General features: G+C 45.5%; 1 protein-coding gene across 1 annotated transcript in view; it reads right to left on the bottom strand.

Annotated features, from left to right (window-relative positions):
• SLC4A3 (solute carrier family 4 member 3) overlaps positions 1-17,850 on the bottom strand; it is a 706,827-nt gene that overhangs the window by 122,645 nt on the left and 566,332 nt on the right. Inside the window, exon 16 of the mRNA XM_069227213.1 lies at positions 11,249-11,443. Coding sequence (XP_069083314.1) covers positions 11,249-11,443 — 195 coding nt within the window. The remainder of the gene's footprint in view (positions 1-11,248; positions 11,444-17,850) is intronic.

The raw sequence follows: 17,850 nt of genomic DNA, 5'->3' as shown, positions 1-17,850 counted from the left end.
GTTTTATTAAATCTCTCCACCAGTCCATTTGTTTGTGGATGATAGGGTGTTGTGAACTTGTACGTTACACCACACTCCTTCCACATGGCCTTTAAGTATGCAGACATGAAATTGCTTCCCCTCTCTGATACCACTTCCTTTGGGAAGCCCACCCTGGAAAATATTCCCAGGAGGGCCTTTGCCACTGCAGGTGCTGTAGTGGTCCTTAAAGGAATAGCTTCAGGATATCTTGTGGCATGGTCCACTACCACCAAGATAAATCTATTGCCTGAAGCAGTAGGAGGGTCAAGGGGGCCAACTATGTCAACCCCTACCCTTTCAAAGGGAACCCCAACCACAGGCAGTGGGATAAGGGGTGCCTTTGGGGTGCCACCTGTCTTGCCACTGGCTTGACAGGTTTCACAGGACTTACAAAATTCCTTTGTGTCCTCAGACATCCTAGGCCAATGAAACAATGGAACCAATCTGTCCCAAGTTTTCATTTGACCCAGGTGTCCAGCTAGGGGAATGTCATGTGCCAGTGTTAGGAGGAACTTTCTGTACTCCTGAGGAATCACTAATCTCCTGGCAGCTCCAGGTTTAGGATCCCTATGCTCAGTGTACAAGAGGTTGTCCTCCCAGTAAACTCTGTGAGAGTCACTGACATCCCCATTAGCCTGTTTGACAGCTTGCTGTCTGAGACCCTCTAATGTGGGACAGGTTTGCTGTGCCACACTCAGCTCCTCTCTGGCAGGCCCCCCTTCACCCAAAAGCTCAGCAGTGTCTGCTTCCAGCTCCTCTGGTGTAGGTTCTGCACAGGGAGGGAATTCTTCTTCCTCAGAAGTAGAATCCACTGTAGAGGGAGGGATAGTAGGAAGTGGTTTGCTTCTACTAGCCCTAGCTTTAGGGAGCACTTGGTCCATTGTTCCAGGATCCAAGCTTCCCTGTCCTTTTTGCTTTTTGGCCTGAGCCCTTGTCAAAGCAAAAATATGCCCTGGGATGCCCAGCATTGCTGCATGGGCCTCCAACTCCACATCTGACCAAGCTGATGTCTCCAAATCATTTCCTAGTAGACAGTCTACAGGTAAATCTGTGGCTACCACAACTTTCTTTGGACCAGTAACCCCCCCCCCAGTTGAGATTAACAACAGCCATGGGGTGGCTAAGTGTGTTGTTGTGAGCATCGGTTACTTGGTACTGGTGACCAAGTAGGTGTTGTTTAGGGTGGACCAGTTTCTCTATGACCATAGTCACACTGGCACCAGTGTCCCTGTAGGCCTGAACCTCAACACCATTTATTAGGGGTAGTTGCTTGTACTTATCCATATTAAGGGGACAAGCAACTAAGGTGGCTAAATCAATAGCCCCCTCAGAGACTAACACAGCCTCTGTGGCCTCCCTAACAAGGCCAACCCCAACTAAGTTACCAATAGTGAGCCCAGCTACTCCCTTGGATTGGCTATTAGTAGGTTTGCTCCCACCACCACTGCTATTAGTAGGGACACTAGGGGTAGCAGTAGGGGTTGTAGTGGTAGGAGCATTGGTGCTTTTCTTTGGACAACTGGGATCTGTTGTCCAATGGCCTTTTATTTTACATAAATAGCACCATGGTTTCTTTTCCTTGTTCTGATTAAAAGAGGATTTGGGCCCACCACCCCCACCAGAGTTTTTTTGTGGGCCTGATGAAGACTCATTTTTAGATTTGTCCCCACCCTTGTCAGAAGACTTACCATCCTTTTTGTTGCCATCTTTGTCACCCCCTGTATGAACTTTTCTGTTCACCCTTGTTCTGACCCATTTGTCTGCCTTCTTTCCCAATTCTTGGGGAGAGGTCAGATCAGAGTCCACCAAGTACTGGTGCAACAAATCAGACACACAATTATTAAGAATATGCTCTCTCAGGATCAAGTTATACAGGCTGTCATAATCAGTAACTTTACTGCCATGTAACCACCCCTCCAAGGCCTTCACTGAATGGTCAATAAAATCAACCCAGTCTTGTGAAGACTCCTTTTTGGTCTCTCTGAACTTTATCCTGTACTGTTCAGTGGTTAAGCCATAACCATCCAGGAGTGCATTCTTAAGAACTTGGAAATTATTAGCATCATTTTCTTTCACAGTAAGGAGCCTATCCCTACCTTTTCCACTAAATGATAGCCATAGGATAGCAGCCCACTGCCTTTGAGGGACATCCTGTACAACACAGGCCCTCTCAAGTGCAGCAAACCACTTGTTAATGTCATCCCCCTCCTTGTAAGGGGGAAACTATCTTGTGCAGATTCCTGGAATCATGCTCTTTTGCAGGATGACTATGGGGAATACTGCTGCTGCCACCATGGGTTTCTAAACCCAGTTTCTGTCTCTCCTTCTCTACTTCTAAAGTCTGTCTATCCAAATCCAGCTGTTGCTTCTTGAGCTTCAGTCTGGTTTGTTCCACTCTCAATCTATTGAGTTCCCTTTCTAACAATCTGTCATCAGGGTGGGTGGGAGGGACATGCCTTGAAACAGAAGTATGGTGAGAATGGACAGAAGCCACCCTAACAGCTTGGCTAACAGAAACATTACTACCAGTATGGTGAGAATAAATGCTTTTGCTATGATGTGAGACAACACTATTTATATGGTGTGGCTCATCATCATTACCAACTATGCTAGACTGTCTAGTAATGGGCAGGCTAGGAAGTTTATTTCCTGAATCTTTTCCTGGGTGAGTCCCTGGATCAGATTGAGAACCATTAGCTACTTTTTCACCAGATTGGGCACTTATGGCCTTATCCTGTACTCTAAGCATGTTAATTAACAGTTCTAAGGAAGGATTCTTCCCTACACTCAAACCTCTCTCTATGCAGAGATTCCTTGCTCCTTTCCAGCTAAGGTGATCATATGCAAGTTTGGACAGATCAACATTTTGGCCTGTGCCAGACATTTTTAGAGAGAGTTAAAGTGATAGTAAAAGATAAAAAGTTTGTCAGAGCTTTTAGAAAGACAGAGAAAAAAAACTTTTAAAACTTTTTAGAACTTTTTAGAAAGTTAGAAGTACTTTTCAGCACTTAGAAAAGAGTGAAAAGAGGAAATGCAAAACTTTTTGGCTATGTGTATATACACTGACCTTGTTTTGTATATTTTTCTCTTATGAAAAGTACAATGACAAGAGTGGTAAGTAGTCTCAAAGCACTTATCCCACCGCTGCCACCAATGTAGGAGGCTGGACTGGCTTGTAGTGAGTATCAAGGGGTACTTGCACCTTGCACCAGGCCCAGTTATCCCTTATTAGTGTATAGGGTGTCTAGCAGCTTAGGCTGATACATAATGGTAGCTTAGCAGAGCAGCTTAGGCTGAACTAGGAGACGTGTGAAGCTACTACAGTACCACTTAGTGTCATATGCACAATATCATAAGAAAACACAGTACACAGTTATACTAATGACAATATGCCAAAGTATCTTAGAGTGTACCCTCAGTGAGAGGATAGGAAATATACACAAGATATATATACACAATAGCAAAAATATGCAGTATAGTCTTAGAAAACAGTGCAAACAATGTATAGTTACAATAGGATGCAATGGGGAAACATAGGGATAGGGGCAACACAAACCATATACTCCAAAAGTGGAATGCGAACCACAAATGGACCCCAAACCTATGTGACCTTGTAGAGGGTCGCTGGGACTATTAGAAAATAGTGAGAGTTAGAAAAATAACCCTCCCCAAGACCCTGAAAAGTGAGTGCAAAGTGCACTAAAGTTCCCCTAAGGACAAAGAAGTCGTGTTAGAGGAATAATGCAGGAAAGACACAAATCAGCAATGCAACAACTGTGGATTTCCAATCTAGGGTACCTGTGGAACAAGGGGACCAAGTCCAAAAGTCACAAGCAAGTCGGAGATGGGCAGATGCCCAGGAAATGCCAGCTGCGGGTGCAAAGAAGCTTCTACTGGACAGAAGAAGCTGAGGTTTCTGCAGGAACGAAAAGGGCTAGAGACTTCCCCTTTGGTGGACGGATCCCTCTCGCCGTAGAGAGTTGTGCAGAAGTGTTTTCCCGCCGAAAGAACGCCAACAAGCCTTGCTAGCTGCAAATTGTGCGGTTAGCGTTTTTGGACGCTGCTGAGGCCCAGGAGGGACCAGGAGGTCGCAAATTGGACCAGCAGAGAGAGGGGACGTCGAGCAAGACAAGGAGCCCTCTCTAAAGCAGGTAGCTCCCGGAGAAGTGCCAGAAACAGGCACTACGAGGATGCGTGAAACGGTGCTCGCCGAAGTTGCACAAAGGAGTCCCACGTCGCCGGAGACCAACTTAGAAAGTCGTGCAATGCAGGTTAGAGTGCCGTGGACCCAGGCTTGGCTGTGCACAAAGGATTTCCGCCGGAAGTGCACAGGGGCCGGAGTAGCTGCAAAGTCGCGGTTCCCAGCAATGCAGCCCAGCGAGGTGAGGCAAGGACTTACCTCCACCAAACTTGGACTGAAGAGTCACTGTACTGTGGGGGTCACTTGGACAGAGTCGCTGGATTCGAGGGACCTCGCTCGTTGTGCTGAGAGGAGACCCAAGGGACCGGTAATGCAGCTTTTTGGTGCCTGCGGTTGCAGGGGGAAGATTCCGTCGACCCACGGGAGATTTCTTCGGAGCTTCTGGTGCAGAGAGGAGGCAGACTACCCCCACAGCATGCACAAGCAGGAAAACAGTTGAGAAGGCGGCAGGATCAGCGTTACAGAGTTGCAGTAGTCGTCTTTGCTACTATGTTGCAGGTTTGCAGGCTTCCATCGCGGTCAGCAGTCGATTCCTTATCAGAAGGTGAAGAGAGAGATGCAGAGGAACTCGGCTGAGCTCTTGCATTCGTTATCTGAAGTTTCCCCAGAGACAGAGACCCTAAATAGCCAGAAAAGAGGGTTTGGCTACCTAGGAGAGAGGATAGGCTACTAACACCTGAAGGAGCCTATCAGAAGGAGTCTCTGACGTCACCTGGTGGCACTGGCCACTCAGAGCAGTCCGGTGTGCCAGCAGCACCTCTGTTTCCAAGATGGCAGAGGTCTGGAGCACACTGGAGGAGCTCTGGACACCTCCCAGGGGAGGTGCAGGTCAGGGGAGTGGTCACTCCCCTTTCCTTTGTCCAGTTTCGCGCCAGAGCAGGGCTAAGGGGTCCCCTGAACCGGTGTAGACTGGCTTATGCAGAATTGGGCACATCTGTGCCCAACAAAGCATTTCCAGAGGCTGGGGGAGGCTACTCCTCCCCTGCCTTCACACCATTTTCCAAAGGGAGAGGGTGTCACACCCTCTCTCAGAGGAAGTTCTTTGTTCTGCCATCCTGGGCCAGGCCTGGCTGGACCCCAGGAGGGCAGCTGCCTGTCTGAGGGGTTGGCAGCAGCAGCAGCTGCAGTGAAACCCCAGGAAGGGCAGTTTGGCAGTACCAGGGTCTGTGCTACAGACCACTGGGATCATGGGATTGTGCCAACTATGCCAGGATGGCATAGAGGGGGCAATTCCATGATCATAGACATGTTACATGGCCATATTCGGAGTTACCATTGTGAAGCTACATATAGGTAGTGACCTATATGTAGTGCACGCGTGTAATGGTGTCCCCGCACTCACAAAGTTCAGGGAATTGGCTCTGAACAATGTGGGGGCACCTTGGCTAGTGCCAGGGTGCCCTCACACTAAGTAACTTTGCACCTAACCTTTACCAGGTAAAGGTTAGACATATAGGTGACTTATAAGTTACTTAAGTGCAGTGTAAAATGGCTGTGAAATAACGTGGACGTTATTTCACTCAGGCTGCAGTGGCAGGCCTGTGTAAGAATTGTCAGAGCTCCCTATGGGTGGCAAAAGAAATGCTGCAGCCCATAGGGATCTCCTGGAACCCCAATACCCTGGGTACCTCAGTACCATATACTAGGGAATTATAAGGGTGTTCCAGTAAGCCAATGTAAATTGGTAAAAATGGTCACTAGCCTGTCAGTGACAATTTGGAAAGAAATGAGAGAGCATAACCACTGAGGTTCTGATTAGCAGAGCCTCAGTGAGACAGTTAGTCACTACACAGGTAACACATTCAGGCACACTTATGAGCACTGGGGTCCTGGGTTACCAGGGTCCCAGTGACACATACAACTAAAACAACATATATACAGTGAAAAATGGGGGTAACATGCCAGGCAAGATGGTACTTTCCTACAGCATGTCTATGGTTTAGAATGAGAGACTGTAGTCAATGAGCATCTCCATGGTTTAGAGTGAGAGATGGTGCTCTACAAGCATCTTTATGTTTTTGAGTGAGGGACAGAGCTCCTTGAACATCTCTATGGTCTAGAATAAGAGTGTACTCAATGAGTTCATCTCCATGGTTTAGAGTGAAAGGCTGTACTCAATGAGCATCTCTATGGTTTAAAATGAGAGACTGTACTCAATGAGCATCTCTATAGTTTAGAATGAGAGATTGTACTCAGTCAGCATCTCTTTGGTTTAGAATGAGAGATGGACTCCACAAGCATCTCTATGGTTTGAATGAGAGACTGAACTCAATGACCATCTATATGGTTTGAATCAGAGACTGCACTCAGTGAGCTCATCTCCATGGTTTAGAGTGAGAGACTGTACTCAATGAGCATCTTTATGGTTTAGAATGAGAGATGGACTCCATGAGCATCTCTATGGTTTGAATGAGAGATTCTACTCAATGAGCACCTCTATACTTTTGCGTGAGGGACAGTGCTCCTTCAACATCTCTAAGGTTTAAAGGGAGCGGCAGTGCTCCATGAACATCTCTATCATGTAAGGTGAGAGATGGTGCTCCACAGACATCTCTATGGTTTGAATGAGAGACTGATCTCAATGACCATCTATATGGTTTGAATCAGAGACTGCACTCAATGAGCTCATCTACATGGTTTGGAGTGAGAGACTGTGCTCAATTAGCATCTCTAGGGTTTAGAATGAGAGATGGACTCCATGAGCATCTCTATGGTTTGAATGAGAGACTCTACTCAATGAGCATCTCTAGAATTTTGAGTGAGGGACAGTGCTCCCTCAATATCTCTAAGGTTTAAAGTGAGCAGAAGTGCTCCATGAACATCTCTATCATGTAAGGTGAGAGATGGTGCTCCACGGGCATCTCTATGATTTAGAGTGAGAGACTGTACTCAACGAGCATCTCTATGGGTTAGAATGAGTGACTGTACTTAATGAGCATCTCTCTGGTTTGAATGGCAGACTCTAACCAATGAGCATCTCTATGGGTTAGAGTGAGAGACTGTACTCAATGAGCATCTCTGTGGTTTAGAGTGAGAGACTGTACTCAATGAGCATCTATATGGTTTGAATGAGAGACTGTACTCAGTCATCATGTCTATGGTTTAGAATGAGAGACTGTAATCAATGAGTATCTCTATGGCTTAGAGTGAGAGATGGTGCTCCATGACCATCTCTATGGTTTGAATGAGAGACTGTTCTCAATCAGCATCTCTATGGTTTAGTTGACAGACTGTACTCAATGAGTATCTCTATGGATTGAATGAGAGACTGCTCTCAATGAGCATCTCTGTGGTTTGTGTGAGAGACTGCACCCAATGAGAATCTCAATGGTTTGAGTGAGAGACTGTACTTAATGAGCATCTCTATGGCTTGAATGAGAGACTGTACTCAATGAACATCTCTATTGCTTAGAGTGAGAGATAGTGCTCCACGAGCATCTCTATGGTTTGAATGAGAGACTCTACTCAACTAGCATCTCTATTGCTTAGAGTGAGAGATAATGCTCCACGAGCATCTCTATGGATTAGAGTGAAAGACTGTACTCAACGAGCATTTCTATGGCTTGAATAAAAGACTATACTCAATGAGCATCTCTGTGGTTTGGAGTGAGAGACTGTACTCAGTGAGCATCTCTATGGCTTAGAGGGATAGAGTGAGAGACTGTACTCAATAAGCATCTCTATGGTTTGTGTGAGAGACTGTACTCAATGAGCATCTCTATGGTTTGAGTGAGAAACTGTACTCAATGAGCATCTCTATGGTTTGAGTGAGAGACTGTACTCAATGATCATCTCTATGGCTTGAATGAGAGGCTGCTCTAAATGAGCCTTTCTATTGTTTAGAGTGACTGTAATCAATGAGCATCTCACTGGTTTGTGTGAGAGACTGTACTCAATGAGCATCTCTATGGTTTGAGTGACAAACTGTACTCAATGAGCATCTCTCTGGTTTGTGTGAGAGACTGTACTCAATCAGCATCTCTATGGTTTGAGTGAGAAACTGTACTCAATGAGCATCTCTATGGTTTGAGTGAGAGACTGTATTAGAGTGAGAGATAATACTCCACGAGCATCTCTCTGATTTAGAGTGAGAGACTGTATTTAATGAGTATCTCTTTGGTTTGAATGAGAGACTGTACTCAATGAGCATCTCTCTGGTTTGAATGGCAGACTCTAATCAATGATCATCTCTATGGTTTGAGTGAGAGACTGTACTCAATGAGCATCTCTTTGGCTTAGAGTGAGAGATGGTGCGCCATGGGCATCTCTGTGGTTTGAATGAGAGACTCTACTCTATCCACATCTCTGTGGTTTAGAGTGAGAACCTGTACTCAATGAGCATCTCTTTGGTTTGAGTGAGAGTTTGTACTCAATTAGCATCTCTTTGGTTTGAGTGGGAGATTGCACTCAATTAACCTCTACATGGTTTGAATGAGAGGCTGTACTCAATGAGCATCTCTATGGCTTGAATGAGAGACTGCACTCAATGAGCCTCTCTATGGTTTAGAGTGAGACACTGCGCTCAACGAGCATCTCTATGGCTTTGAGTGAGAGATGGTGCTCCATGACCATCTCTATTGGTTTGAATGAGAGACTCTACTCAATCAGCATGTCTATGGTTTAGAGTGAGAGACTGTACTCAATGAGCATCTCTGTGGTTTAGAGTGAGAGACTGTACTCAATGAGTATCTCTATGGATTGAATAAGAGACTGCACTCAATGAGCATCTCTATGGTTTGGGTGAGAGACTGTACTCAATGAGCATCTCTATGGCTTGAGTGAGAGATAGTGCTCTCCGAGCATATCTATGGTTTAGAGTGAGATATGGTGCTCAAACAGCATCTCTCTGGTTTGAATGAGAGACTGTACTCAATGAGCATCTCTCTGGTTTAGAGTGAGAGACTGCATTTAATGAGCATCTCTATGGTTTGAATGAGAGACTGTACTCAATGAGAATCTCTCTGGTTTGTATGACAGACTGTACTCAATGAGCATCTCTATGGTGTAGAGTGAGAGACTGTACTCAATGAGCATCTCTGTGGTGTAGAGTGAGAGACTGTACTCAATGAGCATCTCTGAGAGACTGTACTCAATGAGCATCTCTGTGGTGCAGAGTGAGAGACTGTACTCAACGAGCATCTATATTGCTCAGAGTGAGAGATGGTGCTCCACGAGCATCTCTATGGTTTGAATGAGAGACTGTACTCAATCAGCAGCTCTATGGTTCAGATTGAGAGATGGTGCTCCACGAGCATCTCTATAGTTTGAATGACAGAATCCACTCAGTGAGCATTTCTATGGTTTTGAGTGAGAGATGGTGCTTGAAAGAACCCATCCACGTTACGATAGTTTTAAAAGGAAGTTTATTGTGACTAGGAAAGTGATATACAGCTGAACCCCACAGTGCGACACCTTCAGCTGACTCCCCTCAAGCTCCACATCCCACATTGAACTCTCAGGTACATGCTACCCATTAAAGCAACCTTAATGTGTGACTAAAACACATCTTTCCCTATAGAAATAAATTACATATATATGATACAAAGAGATATTTAGAGATAAACACAGATAAACACATTTCAAGGTAATGATAGTGCAATACAGTACAGTGCAGTGGAAATAGATAACTACCTTACATATTCCTTGAGCCACGTTAGACTCACTTTTTTCCTTCCTGGGTAAGCCCTGTCAGTTTTCTCGTCTACAAAAGAATTTTCATTAGCATTTTTTCCAGACTCATTTTCTGTACTGCAAGAAACTATTCTCCTAATGTTCCATTTCTCACCACCCTCACGAATGACAATGTTGCCAAGAACTTCCTTTATTTTCCTAGCCTTTGAAAATGTAGTCTCCCTTCCTTACCATAGTGCCCAACTCCACAGCACAGACTGTCCCTTCATGAACTTATGGGGACTTCCTCTCAATTTAGTATTATGTCTCTGGCAATATTCAGATTGTTTCCCCCTCACTCTTCTTGGAACTTCTACCGCATGCTAGCCCTGGTCCATTCCACCTCTCATCTGTACAGGACAAGCCATTGTTGCAGGGTTCCTCCCTCTTAGCAGCATGAAGGGAGATTCTCCTGGTGCTGAATGTGGTGTGGACCTATAATTCCACAACATGCTCCTCCATTCATCTTTCCATTTTAATCCAGTCTTAGTGGCTAACTGTAAACATTCGCCTAGCACCCTATTAAATCTCTCCACTAAACCGTTTTCCCTGGGATGATATAATGCAGTTTTGTGGTGATGTATGTTATGAGAAGTTTATTGTGACAAGCAAAGTCACATATGGCTGAACCCAACAGTGCGACAGCTTCAATTGACTCCCCTCGAGCTCCACATTCCACTGGGAGCTGTCATGTACATGCTACCCATTAAAGCGACCTTAACATGAGAATACAACAGTTCTCCACGAACCTCTCTTTATTTTAAAGTGAGAGACTGAACTCCATCAAAGTCTCTATGGTTTAGAGTGAGCATTGGTGCTCCATGGACATCACTATGGTTTAGAGAGAAGACCATGCATGAACATCTCTTTCGTTTAGGGTGACTGACAGTCCTCTATGAACTTTGGACCCGGACTCTCAACACAGACAGCAGGTACCTGGATGAAACTTCCCTAATTGTGAATGTGAGACATATGGAAGCTTGGAAGAGTCCACTCATATAGGTGTCTAGCTCTATGGTTTGGAATGAAGAACTGTGCTAGGACCTCACTAGAAAATTTAGAGGATCAAGGAGTGGAAGGGGCTTTACCAGCATTTATGTGGTGTAGAGCGTGTGTTATTGGAACATAAACACCTTCATAGAGTCCAAGACCCAGGACAGTGTCAAGTAGCATAAGGGACTTCATGCACATCTCTGTGGTGTGCAGTGTGTGTTGGCACGGTGTGACCCCAAGAGGTGTCACCAGCCTTAGACAGGTTCTGCAAACGAATAGACACCAATGCTTGGAGAAGATCTGAGCCCTCGGCGTTAAGAGGCGCAGACCCACCCTCCACCAACCCCAGACTGTGGCACGCACCTTGTAGAGCTTATAGAAGGTCTCGTAGATGAAGATGAAAGAGATGAGGAAGGCAAAGATCTCCTGAGTGAAAGGCGAGATGTACCGCACCAAGAAGCTGCCTTCAGCTGCCACGATGATGAAGATGAAGATGATGAGCCAGAAGCCGATCCAGACCCGACCTGTCAAGTACTCAATGTCCTGCGTCTGGCAGAACTAGAGGAGAGAAGAAACAGGCAAGAGTGAAAAGTAATCATCAGACATGAAACACATCAAGAGAACAGGAGAAGACATGACGGAGAAAATAGGAGAGTGGAAGAAAAAGGACCCAACATGAGAGAGAAAGTAGGGAAGGATGAAGGTAATAGATGAGCGGAAAGGAGAAGAGAGGACAGAGGAGGGAAAAGAAGAAAAAAGATGGTAGAAGAAAGAAAAATACATGGAAGGAGAAGGAGAGCTGTTCAAAGAGTAGAAGAGAAAGAACTGGATATGAGAGAAGAAAGGAGAATGCAGAAGCCCAGAGATCACATAAAGTGAAGAGAGGGAGGAAGCAGGAGACGGAGAGAGAAGTAGACGATGTGACTGGCATGAAAGAGGCGAAGAGGAAAGGGCGAGGCTTGAGACAGAAAGAAGGAGAGTATCATAGCTCAGGAGTAGGATTAGTGGGGGTTTGAGACTCGAGAATGGTGCAGTGGAATCTGGGAACATCCGAACAGTAGACTGATGACCTCATGAGGGGATTCTGGCTTCACTCACTGCCTGGTGCCAACACACTTGTTAGGTTGTGTTATCTACACTTAGTATAGCGCATCAATCACCCCCAAAGGGGATCTCGGCGCTGTAGTACAGACCCAGGACAAGAAAGAAAAAGGAAACAAACATTTGCAATGCAATGGATCTCGCGTTTGCTCAAGTTAGAGCTATTAGCGTTGTTAACTCCTAACCGGACTTTTCTTACCACATAAACTGAAAATTAAAAGTAAAAGAGCTTCACATAAGCGAGCCGCTTCACAGCGCCACGGCTGCCATGAGCATCAGCATGCAGCGCCATGGCCGCCATGAGCATCAGCGCCAAGAGAGACACAAAAGGAAAGAGAAGTTCGCTCGCAGTCAAACTTATCGACAAAAGTGCAATTAGCCATGTAGCAGGGCCGATGGCCAAGGCAGTAACAAAACCTCCCCAAGGAGGGACAAAGGTAAACCATTTACGAGTGTCATCAAAAGATTTTTGAAGGGCAAGCCCACGAGTGAGTGGTACTGATACAGACCAACACGACAGAAAAGCAGCGGATGCGCGCTGCTATGCTCGACCTAAAAAGAGGGTGGTTCGGAGAGCCAGGTTTGAAGGGATTTTTCGAAAGACGCTAGGTTGGAGCACGCACAAATATGCAGAGGAAGTTTATTCCAGTGATGCGGGCTGAGATAAGACAAAGATTGGGCACCATACTTGACTGTGCGAGTGCTACGAGGGCTGACGCTTAGATCTCAGATTTCTAAGGCACAATAGGGGACGAGTTTATGTCTCAAATAAGCAGGCCCCTTGCAGGATAAGGAATTACGTACAGACGTAATAGCTTAAAGATGCCACGTTTTCTGATAGGAAGCCAATGCAATGATCCTAGAGTAGGTTGAGATGGAGTGTGGGGGGTAAGTTTGCCATCAAGATGAGCCGCGGTGTTCTGAAAAACTTTCATTACAAAAATGATTCATTTACAGCCACCAACTGGGCGTTTCCATAGTCCAGGCCGCTGACCACAAGAGCCAGTTTAAGGGTCCTTCTTGTGTGAAGAGGCAGCCAATGCCGAAGCTAATACTTCCTGTAGAGCCCACCAGCCCTCTCCTGGTCAGAGGTTCTTAACCACTGTTGTAGGTTGAGGTGATGCTGTTTAGTCTGATGGCCACCAGTCGCCGGAGCAGTGGTCCACGGCTTTCCCAAACCGCACAATCTCTCTCTCATCACTATTAAGCTGTAGAAAGTTCTAGGACATCCAAGAAGCAATTTTCCTCATACATTCCTAGAATTTAGGTTTAAGTAGATTCAGGATTTCCAGGGCAAGAGAGGGAGGAGGTGGGGAAAAATGGAGTGGAAAGGAGAACACAAGAGAGCATTCAGGGATACAGTCTAGGTGATACAGAAGGGGGGGGCATATGGCGTAGAAGCAAAGGAAAGACAAAAGAGAGAAGTTATGGAGTAGGAGAGTGTAGGGTGAAGACAAAAGAGATAGAAGAGTAAATCAGTAGAAGAGAGAAGAAGGAAGGAGACTGAGAGAAAGGAGACAACAAGAAGAGAGGTGCAAGAAGCTAGGATAGAGAGAGTGGAAGCAAAGAGAGAAGGCAAGAGAGTGAACAGAGGAAGAAGGTAGGACGACATAAGAAACATATAACAAGAGAGTAGAGAAGCAGAGATGGTGGGGGAAGGAAGTTATTGAAAAACACAAAAGAGACAAGGGAAGAGGAGCGGAGAAAAGGACAAAAAGGAGAGAAGGGGAAAGAATCACAAGAGTGCAGATGAACATGATAAAAATGGAGGAGGGAGGAGAGTGAAATTAAATGGAGAAACTGGCTGGAGAGAAAAGGCAGAGTAGTAGTGGGTAAATGAAAAAATACGGGAAAAAAGGCAGTAGAGTGAAAAGGAAAATAAAGAACATGAGACAGAAGGGAATTACTAGGTAAAAAATGACAGTGAAAGAGAAAAGAAGATGCGAGGGGAGTGAGAAGGTGGGAGATGGATGGGAAAGAAGTTAGGAGCCAAAGAGCACGAAACAAGTGTGAGGATGAACAAAGGTGAAGTGATGAAGAAAGGGAGGGGGGAAATGAATTAATGGATGGTTGAATTGGCGAATGGATGATGAATTAATGAATACATTAATGCATAAAGAGAAACAAAGAAAAATGTGTTTCATATAGGATTGAAAAGTTAAACAATAAGAAATTGAAGATGGACAAACAGGAAAGGGAAACTGAGACGAGATATGGAAACTAGGAGAGAAAAGGTAAGGAAGGAAATGAGATGAGAGGAGAAGGATTTAGAGGAAATGGAGGCGCCGGAAGGGAAAAGCAGAGACAGGAGGGAACAGAGGCGACAATAATCAGAAAGATGAGAAATGGGAACAGGAGGAAAGAGCTAAGCAAGAGAGGGCAGGGGTCTGCCCTGTGGGTACAAAGAGGGAGCAACTGTTTCCTAATGTCCAATCTTGCTGCTTTGTGATTTATTATCAGATTTCATGAGAAGGAAACCAGGAAATACTGATTGGAAGTTCAATGAACTCTGGTCAGGCAATAGAACCCAATTACAGGCTCATGTAATTAATCTACACTATGTGACAAAGGCTGGGGTTCAGGTCTCTTGAGTTCTCATTTTCTCACCCTCCATCTGTCAGGTGTAGGGGGATCGGTGGTGGAGAAGCCCCTTGCAGCCCCCCAGCCGTCCTGCTTTCACAGCCTATTGTTCTCCTGTCCCCCCCCTCCTACGTCCTCAACAGTTCTAAGACCCAATTTGAATTGTTTTATACCTGTACTTCCAGTGTCTGCACTTTTCCCGTCTGTCTTGAGGTCAGAGGTGTCCACCTCTGCTATTCCTTTCTAAGCCAAGGCAATCCCTAACTTACCTGAAGAAGCTACCCATAACTTGAGTAACCCCACCATGACCAACAGAGTCAGGGGACTTAACTTACTATTTGGTATGGGGTCAGACCACCATGCCAAGGACAATGCAACCATAAAGGCTAACACCCAGCAGAGGCCACTGACAGCTGTCAGTGCCCAGAACCACACCTTTAGCTCCATGCCCACAGGGGACAGGGCTAACTTACAGGCTTCTTTGGGCTCAGGGCACCTGTCGGTTGTATGGGAGTGGGAGGTCTCTGCATCCTGCAGAGAACACCCTTCTTCGACTCTCTTTTCTGCCAGCTGAGGAGCAACCAACTCAGACTAAGCAGGTATCTTGACTAGTCAGGAGATCTTGGAGGTCAAACTGGGCTTCACCAGTTCCAACAGTGGAGTTCTTCCCTAATGGAGTAGAACCTCCTTGGCTTTCTGGTGCCTAGTGAAAGGTTGCCCACCTTTCCTTTTCTTTTGCATTTTTTTCTTCTGGGGCCTATATGCACTCACTGCAGGGGCAGCACCTCCAGAATCCTTGGGAGAGGACTGGCACTGAACCAATTCCTCTTTTGGGCTCTGACCAACCTCTGAGTGGTCATTTCCAAGGAGACAGTCAAGGGGGAGGTCTGTACTGACTACCACCCTTCTCCAGCTAAGGGACCCTCTATCTCTGTAGGCACTACAGCTACTGGCCTATCAGTGACTTTCCCTGGGATAACCCTTTACCCTGCCAATCTCTCCTGGGATATACTTTGTTGAGAGTACCAGCCTGTCATGCACAACTGTGTGACTGGCACAGGTGTCTCTCAGGGCAGTGGTCGGGATTCAATTCACCAGTAGGTGGTGGAAGTGTCTACTCCCCTCTGGAATCTCCAGCTCACATGTGGGGTCCACTAGCCAGGTAAAGGCTATGACGACCTCCTCATCTGCGGAGTCACCCCCAATGGCCGCACTGGCTACCCTTGGTGTGGTGCCCTGTCTTTTGACAGTTGTGGCACCATGCCTTAGTGGAATCCCAGTTTTTACTCTACCAACCTTTGTTTTGTGAGGTGTCTTTGGGTCCACCTCCTGGACAGATCTTCAAGGGCCTAAGTACTCCTTTTCTTTATTTCTAGGGTGATCAATTATTTTATCTTGGGCGGGGGCTTCCCTGACTCTTTCTTTTGGTCACCCCCTCCAGCCCTGGTTTTGGATACCCTAGTTCTCACCAAATGATCAGCCTTCCTCTCAAACTCTTAAGGGGAGACTGGCCCCAGGTTTACTAGGTACTGGTGCAACGTTTCATGGACACAATTACTCTAAAGGAGTTCTTTCATAATTAAATTGTACAGCCCTTCATAATCATGTACCTTGTTTCCCTCCAACCAACCACCTAGCATCCACAAATACTACCCAGGACTGACTCTGGGATTTTTGAGTCCCCCTGAATTTTATAAGGTATTCCTCAGTGGTAAATCCAAAGCCCTCAATCAGGGTACCCTTCATGAGATCATGGGACTTAACATCTGTTTCACTCAGTGTCAGGAACCACCTATCTCTGCACCTTCTTGAGAATAATTCCCATAGCAGAGTGCCCAGTGCTTCTTTTGGATTCCCCTTCCAATGCAGGTTCTTTCAAAGGCAATGAACCACTTCTGGAGATCATCTCCATCTTGTTAAGGGGGGGGAGACTCCTTTTGTGAGTCTTAGGTTGGAAGGTCTTCCTTTCTCCCTATTTATACGTATGCTGACACCGGAGATGGGTGCTAAGCCCAGCTGCTTTCTTTTCATTTCTATTTCCAAAAGTTGAGCCTCTGAGGCCAACCTTTGGGATAACTTGTCTAGAGCCACTTCCTCCTCTGAGGGGGCTCTTGGACTTGGGGCAGAAGAACTCCCTTCTCCCCCATTGTCCACAGCATCATCCTCTCCACCAGAAGCTTCACCATCTACCTCTTCTGTGGAGTGGTCTCTCCCATATTCGGCCACCAGAAGCCTCAGCTTGTCTGTGTTCGCATTTTTCCCAGTATGGATCTGGTAGAGTTTGCAGAGTTTCCTTAACTGGTCACAGCTATATGCCTGAGAAGGGACCATGTTGAGCGCCTAGCCTTGGTTCTTTGACTCTCCTATGTTTACTTTGCTAAAGCTGGGACCTTTATATAAATTTGAAGCCCTTTTTTGGATAAGGCCAACTAAAGTAAGGGCTTATAAATTCTAACTATTGTTGTAGGGACCGAGCCAGGGCCCTAGCAGTTATTTTAAATATTTGCTAAGATTTTAGCCAATTGAACAAAATGCAGTTAAGCTAAAGACAATTTGGAGAGTTACTTGTGCTCACAAATTGACAAAGTGGTATCAGCAAAAGCAAAGTCTTTATCCCACCGCTGATCCATCAAATGTAGGCAGCTGGCCCTCTATGTAGTGTGCGTAACGTTGTGCACTGTTGTGCAGAGGGTCCGGGTAACCACATATTGGTTTACAGCGATAAAAACTAGACCACCTAATGCTCTGATTTTTGTGGTAGCTTGGTTGAGCAGTTAGGCTAACCTTGGAGAAATGCAAAGCATGTGTTGTACTCACAGTATCAATAAATGAAAACACACACTCAAAAGAATAACTCAAGACCAATTTACAAAAATACTTAAGATTTCTGTAATTTTTTTAAGACCAAGATCATCAAAACAGGGTAAGTACTATTTAAGTTATGAATTTTCAAAGTTAGAAAATGGCTCAGTTCTGTGTGTAGTTATGTACCGGAGGAATAAATGGAAAAATACTTTAAAAATGCATATTAAATCAGGCAATGCATTTACTAATGTCTCCTCTTGGTTGTAGGTTGAGGTCATTGGTGGACCCTGAGGACCAGCTGGAAAAGTTTGGTTGGCTCCTGGTTTCGGCAGGAGCAGCTGCAGAAAGTCTATTTTGTGCACACCGTGCTACTCAGAGCATTGTGCACTCGTTAATTTCACTTTTATTCTGATACTCACCTTTTTAAAATTGGCTATTACATTTCAAGGCTTCTGCGTTTTTAATAATTTTACACAGTA

Source organism: Pleurodeles waltl, chromosome 3_2, assembly GCF_031143425.1.
Source record: "Pleurodeles waltl isolate 20211129_DDA chromosome 3_2, aPleWal1.hap1.20221129, whole genome shotgun sequence".
NCBI lineage: Eukaryota > Metazoa > Chordata > Amphibia > Caudata > Salamandridae > Pleurodeles > Pleurodeles waltl.
This window is presented reverse-complemented; position numbering and strand designations above follow the sequence as displayed.